We start from the raw sequence: 21205 nt of genomic DNA, 5'->3' as shown, positions 1-21205 counted from the left end.
ATCATACAGTATATATTATTTTTGTCTAGCTTCTGTCTCTCAGGATAACATTTGAGATTCATCCATGTTGTATCAATAGTTCATTCATTTCTTATTGCTCAGTCGGATCCCATCATATGGATGGTACAGTTTGTCTATTCCCCTGCTCATAGACATTTTGGGGATTTACCACCCCCACCCCCATTCAAGCTGTTATGAATAATGTTGCTGTGAACATTCATGTAAAGGTCTTTGTGTGGACATGTTTGCATTTCTCTTGGATAAACACCTAGGAATGGTATTGCTAAGGCAAAGGAGAGGTGTATATTTGACTTGTAAGAAACTGCCAAACTTTTTCTCAAATAGGTTCTATCAGAAGGCTTTTTACGATTACAGACTGCTCTGTTTAGTAAGCCTCAGAGTCAGTTCTTCGTTAGTGTTAAATGCATGCAAAGTACTTTAAGAAAAATTTCTGGGTTTTGTTTGGTAATGCTTTTTAAATTTTGTTTTTAAATCGATATACAGAATAATTCACTCTTTTTGGTGTACAATTTAAAATGCATGAAGTCATTTAACCATCACCACAATCAGTATATGAAATAGTTCCATCATCCCTTTGTAGTCAAATCACTCCTTCCCACCATTAATCCCTGGTAACCACTCCATCCCTATAATTTTACCCTTTCCAAATGTCATATAAATGGAATCATTTAGTATGCACCTTTTAAGTTTCCGAATGTCATATAGAAAGGAGTGGACTGACAATTCTTGGGGGGAAAGGGGTGTGGGGGTGCAGGAAGACTGGACAAAAATCGTACACCTATGGATGAGGACAGTGGGGGGGTAAGGGCAGAGGGTGGGGTGGGAACTGGGTGGAGGAGAGCTATGGGGGGGAAAAAAGAGGAACAACTGTAATAATCTGAACAATAAAGATTTAATTAAAAAATAAATGGAATCATTTAGTATGCACCCTTAGCATCATGCATTTCAGATTTATTTATGTTGTCATGTGTATCAATAATTTTGTTAAGTATTCCATTGTACAAATGGTCCACAGATTGTTTATCCATTCCTCAGGGGAGGGACATTTGGGTTCTTTCCAGTTTTCAGTGATAAAAAATAAAGTTTCTATAAATATTCACATACAGATTTTTGTGTGACTGTAAATTTTTCTTTCTCTTGGAGTGGGATTACCGGTTGTATAGTGTTTAACTTTGTAAGCAACTGCCCAATGTTTTCCAAAGTGGCTGTACCATTTTACATTCCCACCAACAGTGTGTGAGATCCAGTCCCTCCCTCCTCGCCATGACTTTTTATTGTCTTTTTTCTTTAACCACTCTGATAGGTGTGCAGTTTCTCTGATGACTGCTGATGTTGAGCATATTTTCATGTGCTTATTTTCCATCTGTATATCTTCTTTGGTAAAGTAGTCATTCAAAATTATGCCCATTGTAAAATTGTGCTGTTCATTTTTCTTTATTGTTCAGAGTTCTTTATATATTCTGGATACAAGTCCTTTGTCAGACAGGTGATTTCCCCAATTTTTTCCCAGTTGGTGGGTTGTGTTTTCATTCTCTTATCAGTGTCTTCTGTGGAGCAAAAATTTTACTGAAGTCTAATTAACAAATTTTTCTCTTTTTTATTTTTTTTAACTGATTTAGAAAGAGAGGAAGGGAGAGAGAGAAACATTGATGTGAGAGAAATATCGATCAGTTGCCTCCTGTATACCCCCAACCAGGGATTGAACCCACAACCTGGGTATGTGGCCTGACCAGGAATCAAACCGGTGACCTTCTGGTGGACGGGACAACACTCAACCAACTGAACCACACTGGCCAGCGCAACAAATTTTTCTTTTATGAATATTACTTTTGGTGTCAACCTAAGAATTCATTGTCCAACCAAGGTCACCATAGATTTTCTCCTATTTTTTCTAAAAGATTTCTAATTCTGTTTTACATTTAGGTCCGTGATCCACTTTGAGTTAATTTTTGTACATGGGGTGAGGCACAGGTCAAGGTACATTTTTTTTGTACACAGATGTCTAAATTTTCAAGCACCTTTTGTTGAAATTGCATTTATACTTTTTTCCATTGAACTGCCTTCACACCTTTGTCAAATATTAATTAATCATATTGTATGGGACTATTTTTGGTTCTCGATTCTTTTCCATTGATTTATGCTTCTGTCCTTTCCCAAATACCACACTGTCTTGATTATTTTGCTTCATAGTAAGTCTTTAAATTAGGTACTGTGAATCCTCCAACTTTGTTCTTTTTTTAAAAAAAAAAAAAAGCTATTTTAGTTCTTTTCGCCTATTATGGTACCTTTTATCTAATTCTAAATCTTAGAACCAGCTGGTTGATTACTACAAAAAAACCTGATAAACTTTTGACTGTGAAAGGACAGAACAGGACTGATAGCTGTGTTCCTAACTCCTCTTCCAGCAAAAGCCATAGAATGTATCAGTTACTCAGCCTGCCCTTATCTCAGCCAATGGGAATGCAAGGGAAAACAAACTCAAGGCCAAAAGTATGCTGAACACCCCTCTGTCTTTGTGTAACCAGACCCTCACTGCACCCTGCCCTTGCGTCACTAGCCCCTGGCCCTCATTCAACCAACCGGAATTGGCCAAATCAGTGGTCCGAGTGTGCCCCCCCACTCCCCCGACCCAAAGCCCTATAAATTCTTTGTTCTCTTGGAACTCTGGGCTCTCTCGCACCCTATCGCTGCGTCGGTAGGGGAGGCAGGGGGACCAAGCCCCGGGCTTGAATAAAGACTCTATGCTTTTGCATTGGACTCGGCGCTCCCTAGAGATGTCCTTTGGGGGATCTTGAAATCTGGGCATAACTGTAGTTATATTTAATTTATAGATCAATTTGAGGAGAGTTGACATCTAATATTGATTCTTCCAAACTTTAAAAACAGACCATGTATTATTTTTACAAGGATAGTTTCTCAAGTCCTTATGAAGCACCACATCATGCTCATTCTGCTCTCATTTCTTCCACCATTTTTTTTTTAAAAAAGATTATACCACAAAGCCACTGAAAATTATGAACATGTTCTTTCTCTTTAAAATCTGGAATCTGGGTTAGTTTTCCCAAAGGACTAAGGGGAAAAAATGCTCACGCCACACCTGAAGGGCAAACCAGATTTGAGTAGTGGAATTTTCCTTCTTGTTTCTAGACCATATGTCAGGGTCTAAAATCCCATTTCAGGGCCTGAGGGATTTTTCCTCCTTTGCAAGCAAAAGTTCTGTTGGTTGCTGGAGAGAGAAACACTGCAATGGAAACAAAGTGGAATGAAAAGTAGAGGGATGTGGGTCCAGGAAACCCGCCTTTCTAAGGCCTGTGCCAGATCTTCCTCACATGTAGGGGAGAAAAAAAGAGGACAGAGAAGGGAGCCACTGGGGAAGGAAGAAGCCAGTAAAATGGTGAATAGAAGAGCCTGTGAAACGCCCAGAAGCTGGGTGGCCAGAGGACATTTTAAAATAGTGATGCCTCCAGCTTCATTTCAAAGTATCTGTGTGTTAGACCATAAACATCTCCTCTCCCATCTTCAGAAAATTCCCCTCGCCCAGCCAGTGCGGCTCAGTGTTTGAGTGTCGACCCATGCACCAGAGGTCACTGGTTCCATTCCTGGTTGGGGCACATGCCTGGGTTGTGGGCTCAATCCCCAGTGGGGAACATGCAGGAGGCAGCCGATCAATGTTTCTCTCTCATCAATGTTCCTACCTCTCTCTCCCTTCCTCTTTCTCTAAAATCAATAAAAGCACTTAAAAAGAAAGAAAGAAAATCCCCCTGTACCCCACCTCCCAATCTTCTATACAGATACGTTTTGAGATACTGGGGGAAAGAGTTAAATTTCATAATTGGGTCACCCCAATGCAAAAGCAAGGCAGTACATGCAGAAGCCAGAAAATCAGACACCCAATGAAATGAGGGAGGGACTGGGAACTGATGGACAGATGGTTGACTCTGCCTAAAGTTTTCTTATGTTTGCTTAACAGCAACCTCCCCCTCTAGACTGTCAGCTCTAGGAGGCCATCCATTCATTATTCCAAGCCCCAAGGATGGCACTAGGGCTGCAGCAGTGGAGGGAGAGGCCTGGTTCTGGCCACTCCTTCCCACCCTGTCCCCAGGTCAAGACACGGATACCTGACCATGTCAAAACTATGGAGGCCCTCAGTAATGTGGTTAGTCTTAAATTGGTTATGTAAATAAGGAAAAACAGGCAGGAGGACCTCTAGTTCCTCAGTAATTGAATTAATTATAGCTTTCTTGGGTACAAAAAGAGTTAAAATGAATTCAAACTGATCGGATAATGGGTACAAACAAACAAACAAACAAAAACCAGACACACAAACCAAAACCTGGGCTGGACAAGATCTGGGATCAGATAACTAGACAGAGAAATCCAGAAGTAACTCTTCTAAGCTGGACAAGACCAACTGTGGGAAACCACCTATTGTCTTCACTAGCAGAGAAGTGTAGACAGAGAACCCAGAAGGCTGGTGACCTTTGAAGCCCTAGCAAAGGTCAGAGCTGTGCACCACCTCTGTTAATCCAGACAATGGTAGCTGAAGCAACCTCCCCACCTTTACTTATGTAAATCCTTATTGATCAAATAGTCAGTGTGCCACTGGAACCTCCCTGCCTAAGGGCTATGGGTGTATCTTATACCAATAAAAGGTTGGTGAGGCCTGAGCACCAGTGGAAGTCCTTCCTCTTGAGTTGGACTTACCCGCCTGGCCCCCCAATATTTCCAAATTATCTCTTGTCTCTTCTCTTTCATTTGTGTGCGGCTCCTCTTCCAGATCCTGAACCCTGAACCACGCGGGGCGTGGAGGGAAACATTTACAACAACCAACATGACCAAACATGTATACTTTGTACCTGATTTTCCTTCATAGTAAAGTCCTCTACATAGAGGTACTCTTCTATACTAAACAAAAGTGCATGGTGCTGCTGTTACCTTGCCATTGTAACTTTATCAGACTTTTTTTTTCCTAAGGAAGTACAAGTAGGTAGGACTCCTAAAACGTTCTTCCTTAACAAAGTCTTATTCCTAAGTATTATATATTTATTATGTCTAAAGACAAGGAAGTAAATCCTCAAGTTTTAAATGATAGCTTTTCTTTACAAGAGAACCAAGACTCAGAGGCAAAGTGATGTGCTAAAGGCTGCACAGCTGTTAGCTGGCAAAGCCTGGGTACAGCCTTACTTCATTCTGGAAAGGCAGGAATTATCCTTGATATTCTCCACAGTAGAGAAAATGATCACCTCTAGAATCAGTATTATTTACACTGATTCCAAGGAATCCTGACTTAATAATGACCATTCTCTAGATCAGTGATGGCAAACCTTTTGAGCTCGGCGTGTCAGCATTTTGAAAAACCCTAACTTAACTCTGGTGCCGTGTCACATATAGAAATGTTTTGATATTTGCAACCATAGTAAAACAAAGATTTATATTTTTGATATTTATTTTATATATTTAAATGCCATTTAACAAAGAAAAATCAACCAAAAAAATGAGTTCGCGTGTCAGAGGTGTCATAGGTTCGCCATCACTGCTCTCTAGATCACGGGTAGCTGTTATTATCATGACAACATTTGGGTTAATTTTTGTTTGGTTCCCTTTACCAAAAGCTGGCGTTTCACATCATAAATACAGTGGCATCTACTCAGACCTTAGAGTACCACATTCTATCTGAATAAATCTAACACCCAACTGAAATTCCATTTCTCTGCCTTCACCATCCAAATATGGACAATTCAAAGGCGTAAGTCACAGTCATCTTCAATGCTCAGTGGAGCAATGAGGTAGCTAGTTTCCAAGGTGGCAACTATGGTAGGCAGAAAAAATGCCTTCCTCCTCCCCATCCCCAAAATACCTGTGTCCTGATACCCAGAAACTGTGTGGGTCAGGTTACATGGCAACAGGAATGAAGGTTGCAGATAGAATTAAGTCTGCAAATCAACTGACCTTAAAATAAGGAGGACCCATTTGACCCTGTGATCCCACATCTAGGAATATATCCCAAGAAACTAGAAACACCAATTAGAAAGGATATATGCACCCCTATGTTCATAGCAGCACAATTCACCATGGCTAAGATTTGGAAACAGCCTAAGTGCCCATCAGTAGATGAGTATGGATTAAAAAACTGTGGTACATCTACAGGATGGAATACTATGCTGCGGTAAAGAATAAGTTCTTACCATCTGCAACAGCATGGATGGAACTGGAGAGCATTATGCTAAGTGAAATAAGCCAGTCAGAGAAAGATAAATATCACATGTTCTCACTCATTTATGGAATATAATGAACAACATAAACTGATGAACAAAAACAGATCCAGAGACAGAGAAGCATCAATCAGATTGTCAAAACTCAGAGGGAAGGTAGGGGAGGGTGGGGCTAAGGGGGAGAGATCAACCCAAGGACTTGTATGCAAGCAAATAGACCTAACCAATGGACACAGACAACAAGGGGGTGAGGGTATGACTGGGAGGATGGGGGATAACATGGGGATAAGGACACATATGTAATAACTTAATCAATAAAAAATAAAATAAAATAAAACAGACACACACACACACACACACAGGAGGGCCCAATATAATCACAAGGATCCTTAAAAGTGGAAGAGAAAAATAAAAGAGAGAACCCTAGAGATGACAATACAAGAAAGACCAGATGTTGCTGCCTTTGAAGATGGAGGAAAAGGGCCACACGCCTAGGACTGCTGACAGCTTCCAAAAGCTGGAAAAGGCAAGAAAAAGAACCTCCAGAAAGGAATGCCACCATGCCAATTTTAGCCCATGAAGACCTGTATTAATGTCTGAGCTACAGAAGTGCCAGAAAATGAATTTGTGCTGCTTTCAGCCACTAAGTTTGTGGTATTTGTTAAAGTGGCCATAGAAAATAAATATAGAAAAATAAATATTTAAAGAAAACAACAATTATACCCCTTCCTGGGCGGGCATGTTCATCCTCCCAGTAAGAAGGGGAGGAATGGCCCCTCCCCTTATATCTGGGCTGAGCCCGGGACTGCTTTGACCAGTAGATTTTGGAGGAAGCAACTTAAGGGGACTTCAAGCCCATTATCAAGAAGTCCTTGCTCTAGCAGGTTTGACTCGGTGGTTAGAGCATCAGACCCTGGACTGCAGGGTCACGGGTTCGATTCCGGCCAAGGGCACATACCTCGGCTGCAGGCTCAATCCCCAGCCCAGTCTCTCTCACATCAATGTTTCTCTCTCTCAGTCTCTCCTCCTCCCTTCCACTCTCTCTAAAAAAAATCAATGGAAAAAATATCCTTGGGCGAGGATTAACAAAAGTAAACAAACAAACAATCAAACATACAAAAAAGTTCTAACAGCTTCTGCTTTGTACCTATCAGAGACCTGAGCTTCTAGGTAAGAAGTACAGACGCCTGCTGGAGCCACATGAGGAGACCCTGAAAGATGAGATACCACCCTGTAGAGAGAGACCACATGAGGGAATACCAAGGTGATACAGCCCCGGTTGCCATCTGATTACAATCACTTGAGGGAATCGTCATGAGATATAATTACATGGTTGTTTAAGAGTGGTTTATTACCCAACAACAAATAAAACACCAAAATACTATCCAACAACAGCAACAACAAAAGCTCATGGCCTACTAGGCATGTTGTATCACAAGAATAAGTCCCATTTAAATAAGCCTTCCTAAAGAAAAGTAATTTTCACTTACGAAATCATTATATACTTTCACTCCAGAGTCTTTGTTGAACAATTTAGAGAATATACCCATCTTAACAAATTAAGTCTTCTCATCTGTGAACATGGAATGCCTTTCTATTTATTTAGGGCTTCTTTAATTTCACTTAACAATGATTTATAGTTCTTAAAGCACATGTGTTACACCTCTGTTATCAAATTTATTCCTGAGTATTTTGTTCTTTTTGATGGTATTGTAAATTGAATTGTTTCTTAATTTCATTTCAGATTGTTCATTGCTACTGTTTAGAAATAGTTTGTTTTTGAATACTGACCCTGTATCCTGAGACCTTGAACTCATTTACTAATTCTAGTATATATTTTTTTAGTGCATTACTTAGGATTTTCTGTACATAAAATGTCATCTGCAAATACAGATAGTAGTTTTACTTCTTTCTTTCAAATCTGGAGGCCTATTATTTCATTTTCTTGCTTAACTGTACTGGCTAGAATCTCTAATACAATGCTGAATGAAAGTAGTGAGGATAAACATCCTTGCCTTGTTCCTGACCTTAATGGGAAAGCTTCCAGTCATTTAGTATTAACTAGGATATTAGCTGTGGGTTTTTTAAAAAAATATCATTTATCAACTTGAGGAAAATCCCTTCTATTCCTAGTTTGTTGAGTGTGTTGTGTGTGTGTTTTTAATCACAAATAGGTATGAAATTTTGTCAAATTCTTTTTCTGCTTCTACTGAGATGTTTATGTGGTTTTTGTCCTGTATTCTATTATGGTGTATTATATCAGTTGATTTTCAAATGTTAAACCAACCTTGCTTTCCTGAGATAAATCCCACGTGATCATGGTGTATAATCCTTTTTCATATGTTGCTAGATTTGGTGCTAGTACTTTGTTGAGGCTTTTTGTGTCTATATGCGTAAGAGATATTGACCTAGGTGTGTTGTTGTTGTTTTTCCTTGCAATGTCTTTGTCTGGTTTTGTATTAGGGTAATACTGGCTTTATAAAATGAGCTGAGGAATATTCCCTCCTCTTCCTTTTTGAAGAGTTTGTGAAGAGTTGGTAGTAATTCTTCTTTAAATGTTTGGTATAATTCACCAGTGAGGGCATCTGATGGTGAATTTTCCTGTGTAAATGCTTTGTGAGCATTAAAGTAGGCTAAGCTAACCTATGATGTTCAGTAGGTTAGGTGTATTAAATGCATTTTCAACTTACAATAGGCTTATCAGGATATAACCCCATTGTAAGTTGAGGAGCATCTACAGTAGAATTGAAACTATGTATTGTTTTTTAATGCAATGAAATATTATTTTATTATGGGTAAAAGAACTTCCGTAGATATTTAAATTAAGCATTTCTTAAATTTTATTTTGCACTTTGCAATTTAGTTGTCAATCAGTTTTTGTGTTCCAAAAATTCTACTATAGAGAGCCCAATAGAAAAAAATCACTCAGATGCAGTTAATTCACTTTTGGGATAGATGAAGTCATTACTCCAGCATGTCTAGTTGTCCCCACTGGACTCATTCCTATCTAAGCAGCAAATACACTAATTAGATCCTGTCTACAGCACAAACAGCTGAGGATCCTAGCCATTTCAGTCATTATTCCATTTTAGAATAATGAGTCATGGGCTTAATTTCTCAGTTTGTTCTTTTTCTGGTTGCATATTATCAATGCCAGTATCATCCTAAAAGTAGTGATCTGGGTTACGAGTCAAAATCTACAGCTTTTGTCACCAAAACAGCCACCAATCCAATCTCCAATTATATAAGGAATATCTCAAAGGATATTCCTTTCTGCCTCACAGTTTAATTGGGTATAGCCAAACACATGAAATTATTTTAGAACAATAATAGAGTAAAATCAAAATCAATACTTCTAATATGAGATGATAATCTGAGAGAGTGAACAGGACTTGAAATATGAAACCTGAGTGGGGGATTACTCACACCAATCAGCTAGATGACTAAGATTTTCCACTGACTGGAAGCCCCATGTGAGCAATATGTAGTCTGTCTATCAGAATCCTAGAGCAATCTGAGATGTATTAGAAAATTCATGTGTACTTAGGCAGCACCTCTGCATATAAATAGCAGTACAGCAAGAACTTGCAGAGAGGATTCAAGAATTGAAAAGGATGAGTTGGGGAAAATCAAACTCTTCTGATTCTGAAGTTCTGTGATTGAACCAATGTGACTCTACAGTCCAGAATAAAGGGGAGAAGATAATCCTACTTGTGTCCTGCATGGGTAAAAACACATCTGGACACTGTTCACATGTGAACTGCATATTGTATGAGGGTCCCTGACAAACTAACAAAATCCAAAGAAGGAGTGAAGCACATCACATAAAAAACATCTGAAGGGCTTAATGTTTACTTGAAAAATGGAGCTTAAGAAGCAAAAGAATTATCCACAAATACTTCAGTCCTTAAAAGTCTAAAAGTTGCCTGACATTACTGAGCACTCAAGCTCCAGTCCAAGGCACAACCAATCCTTCATACATTCAGCAAACATTTATTCTGCATCTTCACAGAGGGAGACCCTGTGTTAGGTAACTAGGCCACACAGATAAGGAATGAGGAGTCTAGGAGCTGAGATAAGCACTCAAATAATCAACTAACCATAATACAAGGAAGAGTGTGGGAGATGTCATGTGAAAAGAACAAAACCTACTTAGGAAATCAGAAAGGGGGCTCATTGTGTCCCACTGACAGGATGAAAGAAAGTACCTGAAGAAGGAAGCACTGAATTTCAGGACTTGCAAGGTTTGTACTATTTCTGTGAGGAGAAATATATTAAAGGGTCATTCCAAATGGAGGGAAAGCAGAAGAAAACGTTTGGAGGTGGGAACACATATAGTAGAAAATATAGTGGAACGAAGCTGAAGGACTCAGCCCAAGTTGCCCAACCATAGATACAGAGACAGCAAGTATTAGGAGAAAAGACTAAAAGGTGTCAAACAATAAAGAGCTTGTACTCCAGGCTACAGGGAATGACTATGTAAGAGTAGCATGAACGTTTTTGTAATATACAAGTGCCATGTTGTTGTTTTTATACCAGTAATTCCTGGTATAGGTTAGAGGCAAACACGGGAGAGGCAAGAGGCTTGCACAATGGTTACTCAGAAGGAAATGAAGTTCTGAAGCAGGTCAGAGGCAGATAGCAGTGGGAATGGACATGAAGAGACTCATTAGGTATTTCAGAAACTTGAATCAACAGGACCCCGACCTGAATCTTTCAAATCTCAGGGATCATGGAAAGAGCAGAAATCCCAACTGGAGGAGGAATTGGCTGAGAGACAGAGGTGGACAATGAATACGGAAGCACATGTTTAAAAATATATAACTGAGATATAACATTTTAGTAGTTTGTTTTTCAAAAGTCTAAAAATGTGATAAAGAATTACGAGATAAAGCTTGAATGCCTGTTTCTCCTGGGACCTATTTTATTCCTTAAACCTTCTGAAGCGTTATCAGGTCTTATCAGAATAATGTAGTACTTTGGGGTAAAAAGGCAGCCTACTAATCCAGCACTTGAAGCCAAGATGGAGGTCTCCACAGCCACTAGGACCTTGCCCTCGGTGCTGTGGTAGATGGAGAGGACCGTGACCCAGACACAGCAGAGCACCATAGTTACATGATGCTTCATATTGTTATGCAGCCAAGTAGGTAGGACCAGGAGAATGTTCTTCCCAACAACCTTACTCTAAGCACTTCCAACCCTTCCCCAATTCACCATCACACACCTCAAATGCAGAGTCCATCCATCTTAGCAGAAGTTTACTGGCTGCTTATTGCAACTCCCCATGAAGACAGGGGCTACTGCAGGGTTAGAGACCTCCTCAGTGAGAGCCCCAACAGAGCATGGGAAGAGCTGCCTTCTGGTCCTGTTGGGGTCCAACCCCAACAGGTCCAGGGGTCCCCAAAGGTGTGGATGGAGTTGGCGAAGAAGGAATGACACAGAGACAGCATTCAGTTGATCAGCAGCCTAGCCAGGATCTCTAGCCAAGTTCTGTCCAGGATCTCCAGCCAAGTTCTGTGTTTTATTGTCTTGTTACATCTGTATTTATACCAGTTGATATTTATCCTGTCAATTTCTATTCCAAAGGGCGTTTCTTATCTCCATTCCAGGGAGTAAAGATTATGTAGCTTAAGGGTGATTGTTCCTAGTTAAAGTGATTAACTACCCGCCTGGCCTTTAGTTAAGGGGTTTTATTCCCTCCCTAACTTCAGGGAAAAATCCCTACCTGGGGAAACAACCTTTCTCGGAGAGGTGACCTTGGTTAAAACACATTGCACTAAGGAGAGCAAACATATTAAGAACAGTATGCTATATACGCCAGGTCCCTTGAAACATATGCTGTGCAGATGTTTCTTTTCTGCAGCGACTGTGTCAAGCAGCAAGGATGGACCGGCTTCCGGCATGGTCCCAAGCCTATCATGTGTTACCCCTGAAACCATAAAATATGAGTCACCTAAAATCTCAATCCCTTCATTTGTAAGATAGGAGTAATGGATACTCCACCTATTTCATACGTTTGTGAGATTGCACAGGAGAGCGAATGCTGCAAAGGGCACAGATGCCAGGGGTCCGTGGTAGTTCTTTGAGGGCAGAAACTACACAAATTCATGTTTGTTTCCTACACAGAGCTGACTATTGGAGGAGGGACGTAGCAAGATGAGAAAAATATACCATAGCCTGGACCCCACAGGCAGCCTAGTGTTAGCCAAGGAATACTGCCTACCAGTTCTTGAGAACTATTATCCAGGTCTCCCTCCAGGCCCAGTGTCCTGCCCAGATATGACCAATAACACATTGACAGTGCAGATGGTATTTTTACCCACAGTATCTTACAAATAGCCTTGGAGTGAGTACGGAAGAATTATTAACCCTCCCATTTTTCAGCCTGACATTCAGTGGCTTATCCAGGGAAGGACTCAAATCCAACAGGTCATACCCCCAATCCACTGATCTTTCTCTACACCAAAATTTCATGCATAGGCTGGTATTTGGCACAGTCATTTCAGCACTCAATATCTTGCAAATGTCAAATTCTCTTTTATTAGAAGGTATTTTTCTTCTTATTTCATCCTGCCTCCAGCAATATTTCACATTCAGCCCTCCTTGTCAGGACTCTACTGACCTTTTCTCTTAAAGTAAAAACAAAAACAAACAAAAAACCACCATTCAGTGGCCACATTTGGCACCAGGCACATTTTTGAAAACAGAATCATCAAAACTGGGCCTTTCCATATAAATCATCTTCACAAAGTATATCTCCACATGTGTATCATTCGAGATGTATATCATTATTGTACATAAACACACTGAACTAAAGCCCCCAAAGTGCAATGATGACTCACTAATTCAATTAAGATTTCACATATAATCACCAAGAAGGCAGTTCTAACAAGGTAAAAACTTCCAGACTCCTTATCAGTGGAAACTGATTAGCATTCACGGAAGGGTCTCAAAGTGAAGTGAGCACCAGAGAAAATGACCCGACATTCTAGTCACACCCACCCAAAGGCGCTCGCCCTGGATGTGTCCAGGGAAGGGGTCGCGGAAGGACGCACGTTTCACTAGGAGCCTCCAGTGGTTTGGCAGCAGTTTCTGCCCGAAACACCTGCATTTCTCCCTCCTGCTCCCATTACCTGGTAAACTACGACACAAGTCCTCACCCCGAGTCCCTGGTCGGAAGCAGGTAATGGACCCTCTAAAGCTCAGTACACCTCGCGGTTTAAGACCCAACAGACTTGACAACCCCCGAAGATGCCTGTTACCGACCGCCCGGAGCAGCGGCGAGGCCCAGGCGCAAGGCGCGCGCGCGCCCACGGCCTTCGCAGGGAGGGCGCCGCCCCCGGGCTGCGGGTGAGGGCAGGGGGAGAGGAGACCCCGGCCTACTCCGCCCGCCCCCACCATTAATAAAATGCAAGAGAAGAAAAAAAAAACTTCTCTTACCGACGTGAGTGGTCACTGTGGCCAGTCGCCGGGTGAGCTCTTGGGGAGCCATTTCTTCTTTTAACCCAAATAACATTTCGCCGGGAAAGAAACAAACGGTCAGTTTATAAACAAAACAAAGCGACACCAACTGTTTCTACTGCTGCTCTGGATGGTTTTCAACGGCATCTCCTCCGGAGGGTGCCCTGCCCTCACCCTCTTCCTCGCTCTCTCCAGGCACAGACCAGAGTCGCTGCCAGCCAGGCCAACTCTGCGGGGCTGGGCCGGGCGATGCCAGCCACGCCCTCCGGGGATTATTTTAAAGGTGAAGTCGGGCAGCTCGCCCAGCGTGACGTCTGGCTCAGAGAGGGAACGGCAGCTGCGGAGCTGAGAAGAGCAGAGCGCTCCAACCTCCCTGCAACTGCGCAACGGGCCTCCCGGGCGAGGGAGCGAGGCGGGTTCTGGATTTGCGGTCCTGGGCCGTCGGGTCGCCGGCGCCACCTCCTGAGGGTCGAGGTGGGGATGCTCGGTCCGCTCTCAGGGGGCCGCGCGGAGCCTGGGAGCGCGGAGGGCGGAGGTGGCCGCGGGACCCGCTGCTCCGCGCCGCCCACCCCACGCCCCGCCGCGCCGCGCGCCCGGCTCTTCCCGCCTCGGCGCCCACTTTCTCCTGGCGGGCGGCACCGAGGGCTCCGGGGGAGGCGCGCACGCGCCCGAGCGCAGCCGGTTCTCGCGTGGGGCTGCGACCCAGAGTCGGGGGAAGGAGGCGGCAACGTGGGCGCTTGCGCCAGCACCGGGTTCTGACCGCCAGCTGTGCGCCATCCCGGCTCGCCCCTCCTCCCCCCAGGTATCTGCGGAGAAGCCGAGGTGAGCAGGGCCTGACTGGGAGGGGCGAGCCAGCCCCCCAGGATTCGGGAAGGAGGGCTGGGGGGCGGCCTGCAGCCGGCTCCTTTCTCCTGCTCGGGGCTGGGGGGCTGATGCGGAGGGTGGGGGCGGTTGGCGTTTGCTCTCCCCACTCAGTTGGAGGTTTTCTCACGCAGTCATAGCGTCCACTGGACACACTGGACACTCCTGTACTTGGAGCCGGACAGGGCTGGGCATGCGGGTGGGTACCCGTCTCCACCGCGCGGGCTGTGCCGTGCGCCGCCGCTCCGTGTGCCGGGCGCGCCACTCCCTCCTGCGAAGGTCTGGCACCGCACCCATGGGGCCCTCCTCCCCCATCACTACAGGAGCCGCTGCTCGGAGCAGCTGTCGGGTGGAGACGCTGTCCCAGCTTCCTTAGGTGACTCCAGATGCCGCCTGGCGGGAAGAAAAAAAACAATCCCGGTCAGCATTGGGGGGGTGGGGGGGTGAGGCGGAGGAGCCTACGCAAACACAATCTGGTCAGATGGTGGTCCCTCAATACCCGACAACTGAGGACCCTGAATATCCTGTGGCCAGAGTACCGGGTTCACCAACGTGTCCTGAAAATGCCAGGAAACTCGGCTCTCCCCTTCACACTAAACAATATACATTTTATATAATTTCTTATATAATAAAAGGCTAATATGCAAATTGTCCCCTCTGGAGTTTGACCAACCTGGAGTTGGGCTGCTTGCTATGACGGGCAGTGACCACCAGGGGCGGCACAGACTGAAGGAAAGCTCCAGCCGACAGCCAGGGGAAGGAAGACCCAGATAGGCTCTGATCGCTGCCCAGGCCTAGGGACCCCATCTGTGCACAAATTTCATGCACTGGGACTCTAGTATTAAATAAATAAATCCCAACTCCAAACACCATGGATCCAATTTCTTTCTAGTAGTAGCCACACATCCCCGGGGCTTGGGGACATTTTTTTTTTTTTTTTTTTTTTTTTTTTAAGAAGGGGGTAGGTTCTCAGGATTACAATCTTTTTTTTTTAATATATTTTATTGATTTTTTACAGAGAGGAAGAGAGAGAGATAGAGAGTTAGAAACATCGATGAGAGAGAAACATCGATCAGCTGCCTCCTGCACATCCCCCACTGGGGAAGTGCCCACAACCCAGGTACATGCCCTTGACCGGAATCAAACCCGGGACCTTTCAGTCCGCAGGCCGACGCTCTATCCACTGAGCCAAACCGGTTTCGGCTTGGGGACATTTTTAAATGCTTTCTGCAACAACTGTGGGCTGTGGTTAAGAGATGATGTTAGTCTACCTGTAACATGGGATGTGTGCAGAGGTTCTGCCCTTCTCCCTTCTAGGAGGTTTGCAGGCTGCCTGCACAAGTAGAACAACCATTTTTAAATAGCAGCCTCTTGCAAGAAATTCAGAAAGGGGTTAAAGACCAAAAGAAGTAAAACAGCTCTGGATTGTGTTTCCATGGTGGTTTCTGACCCTATTCAAGGGTCACAAGTGTTTTTGAGGAAACAAAGGAGGTGTTGCCTATTGATAGTAATCAGAACCCTGGTACCCAATCAAAGCCAATTGTGAGTTTAGATCACTAGAAATGAGCAGGTTGCCTAGGAGACTGATGTGGAACTGATGACATCGCAGATCCTCAGCTTCCTGGATTAGGCCATGCCCTCAGGGTGAGAATCATGAAAAGAAGGGAGAGGGGGAATGGATAGAGGAAAGGGAGGCAGGAGAAGCTTATGAATGGGAATGAAAGCAAAAAGAGACAGAAAGAGAATAAATCACACTCAGAGAGCTGCTGTCCTTTCCCACACCTGTACCTTCACAATCTTCAAAGGTCCCCATGGAAATGAGTTGGCTGGATTTATGGCAAGATGTAGTAGGCAGTGCCTGTCCTCAGAAACCAATTCAGGCCTGGCTGGCATGGCCCGGTGGTTGAGCATGGACCTATGAGCCAGGAGGTCACGGTTCGATTCCCAGACAGGGCACATGCCCAGGTTGCAGGCTCAATCCCCAGTGTGGGGCTTGCAGGAGGCAGCCGATCAATGGTTCTCTCATCATTGATGTTTCTCTCTCTCTCCCTTTCCCTTCCTCTCTGAAATCAATAAAAATATATTTTAAAAAAGAAAGAAAGAAACCAATTCTGTCCCACATCTCTAACACATGCTCTCCCAGGGCCGGAACTGCTTCACCTGGGTCATGGGGGCTGTGTGTTCGGGGATGTCGTCTGTGATCTAAAAGTTCCCTTCTCCCGTTCTGAGGTCCTGTAAAAAGGAATGAGCTCATAGCTTTCAATAGCTCATAACTCGTTCCTCCAAGAAAATGGTCATTATCTCCATTGCTCTTATAAATGTGGACATGCTTGTGGTCTCTCCTTCCCCGCCCTCCTGCCTTCCTCACTTCTTTTCTCCTTCCTAATTGTGATCTATATCCCTCCTCTAAAATATGGCAAAATTAAGGAACAAGCCAGAATAGCCTGCCTCCCTCTCTAATTAATTAAATAACAATCAGCCACATCTATTGAACATCAACTATGTGCCCAGAGTTGTGATAGGCAGTGTCAAGTACAGCAACTACCACTGCTATATGACAAGGGACTGCTCTGTGCTTATTATAATGGTAGGTATTTCACAAACATCTTTTAAGCCTCAAAGTAACCCTGTAAGGGATTGAGTCTCATTTTACAGATGCTGCTGGTACAGGGACCAAACTGCATATTACTAATCTTATGAATCTAGACCAGTGGTCAGCAAACTCATTAGTCCACAAAGCCAAATATCAACAGTACTTCTTCAAAAAAGACTCGCCCAGGCCAAAAACCGACTTCTGCGCATGAGCCACGAAGTTTCAATCGCACTGTACGTGCGCCCGCACGTGGTATTTTGTGGAAGAGCCACACTCAAGGGGCCAAAGAGCCACATGTGGCTCGCAAGCCACAGTTTGCCGACCACAGATCTAGACCATTCTCTTCTTTCAGATAAGGGTTCACCTGAGTTTACAAAGAGAAACCATCCTCCAAACACTGCCAAGGGAGATTCCACCTCCCTGTTAGTGGACTATCAGTACTGCCTCTGACAATGAAGAAAAAGACAAAGGACCCCCCTTGGGTGCCCCATGTGAGGATGAGGGATGCCTGAGGCACCACTGGGGGGCCACCTAGTTTAGTCTAGATCAGTGGTTCTCAAACTAGCAGAATCACTGTCCAGGTGATTTTTCAAAAATCCTAACCCCATTTCCAGAGATTCTGATTCAGTAATGTGGGATGGAACCTGAGAATCTGCATGTCTAACAAGTCCCAGGAATTCTGATGCTGCTGGTCCCAGGACCACAGTTTGGGCACCACTGGCCTACAGCAGGGCTCTTCATACTGAGGCTGCAAACCACAGTGTGATACAACGTTTATATCATGACACATAGACATACATACATGTAATTAAAGCAAAAGTTGTATGGAACAATTTTTTCCTTACTACATCTGAAACCCTGAAATACTTTCTATTCTATTTCTTTCTTTCTTTTTTTTTTTTTTTTTTCAAAACTAGTCCAAATTGGGGAGATTTGTATTTGGAAAGTATGGTATAGTAGTTATGTAAGAAAATGTCCTTATTCTCTTAGAAATGTATACTGAAGTTTTAGAGATGAGATGCCATTGTCTGTAATTTCAACTACCCAAGAGAATACATGAGATAAATACTGGTAGGATAACCCTGAGTTGTGAGCCCAACTGTTCTAATATGCAGGACCAGACAGTGATCCTTGTCTGAGAGGGTCACACCACGTGCCACCTACTACACAAATAACTAGATAGGTGAACCCAATAAGTGAAAAAGTCACCTGAATCAAAACAACAATGAGGTACCATCTCACACCTGTCAGAATGGCTATCATCAACAAATCAACAAATGACAAGTGCTGGCGAGGATGTGGAGAAAAAGGAACCCTCATGCACTGCTGGTGGGAATGCAGACTGGTACAGCCACTATGGAAGACAGTATGGAGTTTCCTCAAAAAGTTAAAAATGGAACTCCCATTTGACCCTGTGATCCACTTCTAGGACTATATCCCAAGAAACCAGAAACACCAATCAGAAAGGATATAAGCACCCCTATGTTCATAGCAGCACAATTCACCATAGCTAAGATCTAGAAACAGCCTAAGTGCCCATCAGTAGATGAATGGATTAGAAAACTGTGGTACATCTACACAATGGAATACTATGCTACGGTAAAAAAGAAGGAACTTGTACCATTTGAAACAGCATGGATGGACCTGGAGAGCATTATGCTAAGCGAAATAAGCCAGTAGGAGAAAGAAAAATATCACATGATCTTCTCATATGTGGGATACAATGATCAACATAAACTGATGAACAAAAACAGATCCAGAGACAAATGGCAGGGGAGCTTGGGGCCGAGGGGGGTGTGGTTAGAGATAACCAAAGGACTTGTATGCATGCATATTAGCATAACTAATGGACACAGACACTGGGGCTGTGGCGTCTTGCCCTTGGTGGTGGGAATGGCTGCGGGGGTTGGGAGGTCAATTGGGAAAAAGGAGACATATGTAAAACTTTAGACCAGTGGTTCTCAACCTTCCTAATGCCGCAACCGTTTAATACAGTTCCTCATGTTGTGGTGACCCCCAATTTCATTGTTACAAATTGAACATAATTAAAGCATAGTGATTAATCACAAAAACAATATGTAATTATATATGTGTTTTCCGATGGTTTTCCGATGTTTGAGAACCGCTGCTTTAGACAATTAAAAAAAAAAAGTCACACCATTCTGACAGTCATTCTACTGTCATCTGTCTCCTAAAATCAGCCTGAATTGCCTTTGTTCCTTTGCTCAAAGATTAATTGACTATATTTGTGTAGATCTATATCTAGGCACTTTATTCTGTTTACTTGATCTTTTTGTCTGTTTGTTCACCAAATCCATGCTTCCTTGATTACTTTTTAAGAATTTCCATGGTCAGGGTCTATGTGCATGATATATGTGTGTTTTATTATATTTTATCAGTGTTATACACACTTCGTAAACAGAATTTGGAAGGTTCCCTTCTTTTTCTGTGCTCAGGACAGAACAATAGCAATGGACTCATCTGTTCTTTAAAATTTATCAGTAGAATTCTTCTGTGAAATAATACAGACCTGGTGCTTTTGTCATGGAGGTGTGGAGAAAGGCAGTTCTCTATCAACATCTATTTCTTCTATGGTAACTGGTCTACTTAGAATTTCTACCAGGATGTTTTGATAATTTATATCTTCTTGTAATATCATCCAGGTTTACAAATTTATTTCATAGAGTTGAGTAAAGTAATCCCATACAATTATATTAATATTTTCTATATCTATAGTTATTTCCTCTTACCATTTTATATTTTGATTGTGCTTCCTGTCTTTCTTAGTTAGCCAACTATCTAGCCTATTATTTCTTTTTTCAAATCTTATATATATTAGTATTCCTATTTATATATTTCAATTGATGAATTTCTTTTTTTATCCTTTCTAACTCCTCTCTTCTGCTTTCCTTAGGATGCCTTTGTTCATTGTTTCCTGTCAGGGCCAGCCTGACAGGGTTGAGCCGGGCTGAGCCAGGGAGGTGGGAATTGAGAAAAGAAAGAAAGACAGGAAAGCGGGGTCGGGAGGACCCCAGTTCACTTGATGAACTGAAGCGAGTTTATTAGCTATACAATCCTATTTATACACAACACACTGAATCAGAGGTCTGTCAAGAGGAATGTATTCTTTGTTCCTCTTAGTCTCTAAGGGAGAGATACAGCAAAAGGACAAGTTCTCAGTACAGCATATCTCAGTAAATAGGTACAGACTTCTTGGCAAGCTATGAAAAGCTGTTTTCATTCTACAAATGTTACTCCCATTCTACTGATAATCGCTATCCAAACAAGTCTGGGAAAACTGCGTGGGTAAGGGTCCCAGCCTTGCTAGCCCCTGCAGGTGCAAGGACCTTGCCAGCTTACATCTGGCCCCCAACAGCTTCCTAATTTAAAAATTAGAAATTTCTTACTGGGTGGATATTTAATTTACTTTTGTATGGTAATTTACTTTTGAGCACTGATTTTGAGTATCCCACAAAGACTAATATTCAGTGCTTTACCTATTTTTATTTTAAAAATATTTTGGGACTTCCAGGTTCTCATTCAGCATGAAAAAAAGCCTGGAAGTCACCACTCTATTTTAACAACAAGGAAAAAACTGAACAACTGAAAAATCAATGCCTTCTTAGCTCCATAAGAGACATGAGGTGACAGGGCAAACCACTACTCCCAAATTGGAGACACTCACAGGCAAATACAAAGAATCACAACTTATAGAAGCCCATAAGCAACAATCTCTGCAGGAACTAGTGTGGCAGTAGGGAAACCTGAACTGTAATTGATGGATTGCTGGGGGGGCTCAGTGTGTAAAAATCTAAGAAAAAATACCAGGGGATTCAGTCATGGAGAGTCAGGACACTTTTGTGAATTTTACCTCCACAAGCTCTACCAGGTCCTCACAGTGAATATGAGTTCTTTCCAACTTGATATATAGATTCAATGAAATTCCTATCAAAATCCCAGTAAGTTATTTTATGGATATTGAAAAACTGGTTCTGAAATTTATATGCAGAGACAAAAGACCAAGAATAGCCAACACACACACAAATTTGAAGAACAA

General features: G+C 42.8%; 1 protein-coding gene across 3 annotated transcripts in view; it reads right to left on the bottom strand.

Moving 5' to 3' along the window:
• The window catches only part of MCF2L2 (MCF.2 cell line derived transforming sequence-like 2), a 219257-nt gene extending 205300 nt beyond the window's left edge, over positions 1-13957 (bottom strand). For all 3 annotated transcript variants that reach the window (XM_036350596.1, XM_036350595.1, XM_036350594.1), the window contains exon 1: positions 13674-13957. In XM_036350596.1, the coding sequence (XP_036206489.1) occupies positions 13674-13749 (76 nt within the window). In that variant the 5' untranslated portion in view covers positions 13750-13957. The remainder of the gene's footprint in view (positions 1-13673) is intronic.
• Between the last annotated feature and the right edge of the window lie 7248 nt (positions 13958-21205).

This window comes from Myotis myotis, unplaced genomic scaffold (genome assembly GCF_014108235.1).
Source record: "Myotis myotis isolate mMyoMyo1 unplaced genomic scaffold, mMyoMyo1.p scaffold_m19_p_2, whole genome shotgun sequence".
Classification (NCBI taxonomy): Eukaryota; Metazoa; Chordata; class Mammalia; order Chiroptera; family Vespertilionidae; genus Myotis; species Myotis myotis.
This window is presented reverse-complemented; position numbering and strand designations above follow the sequence as displayed.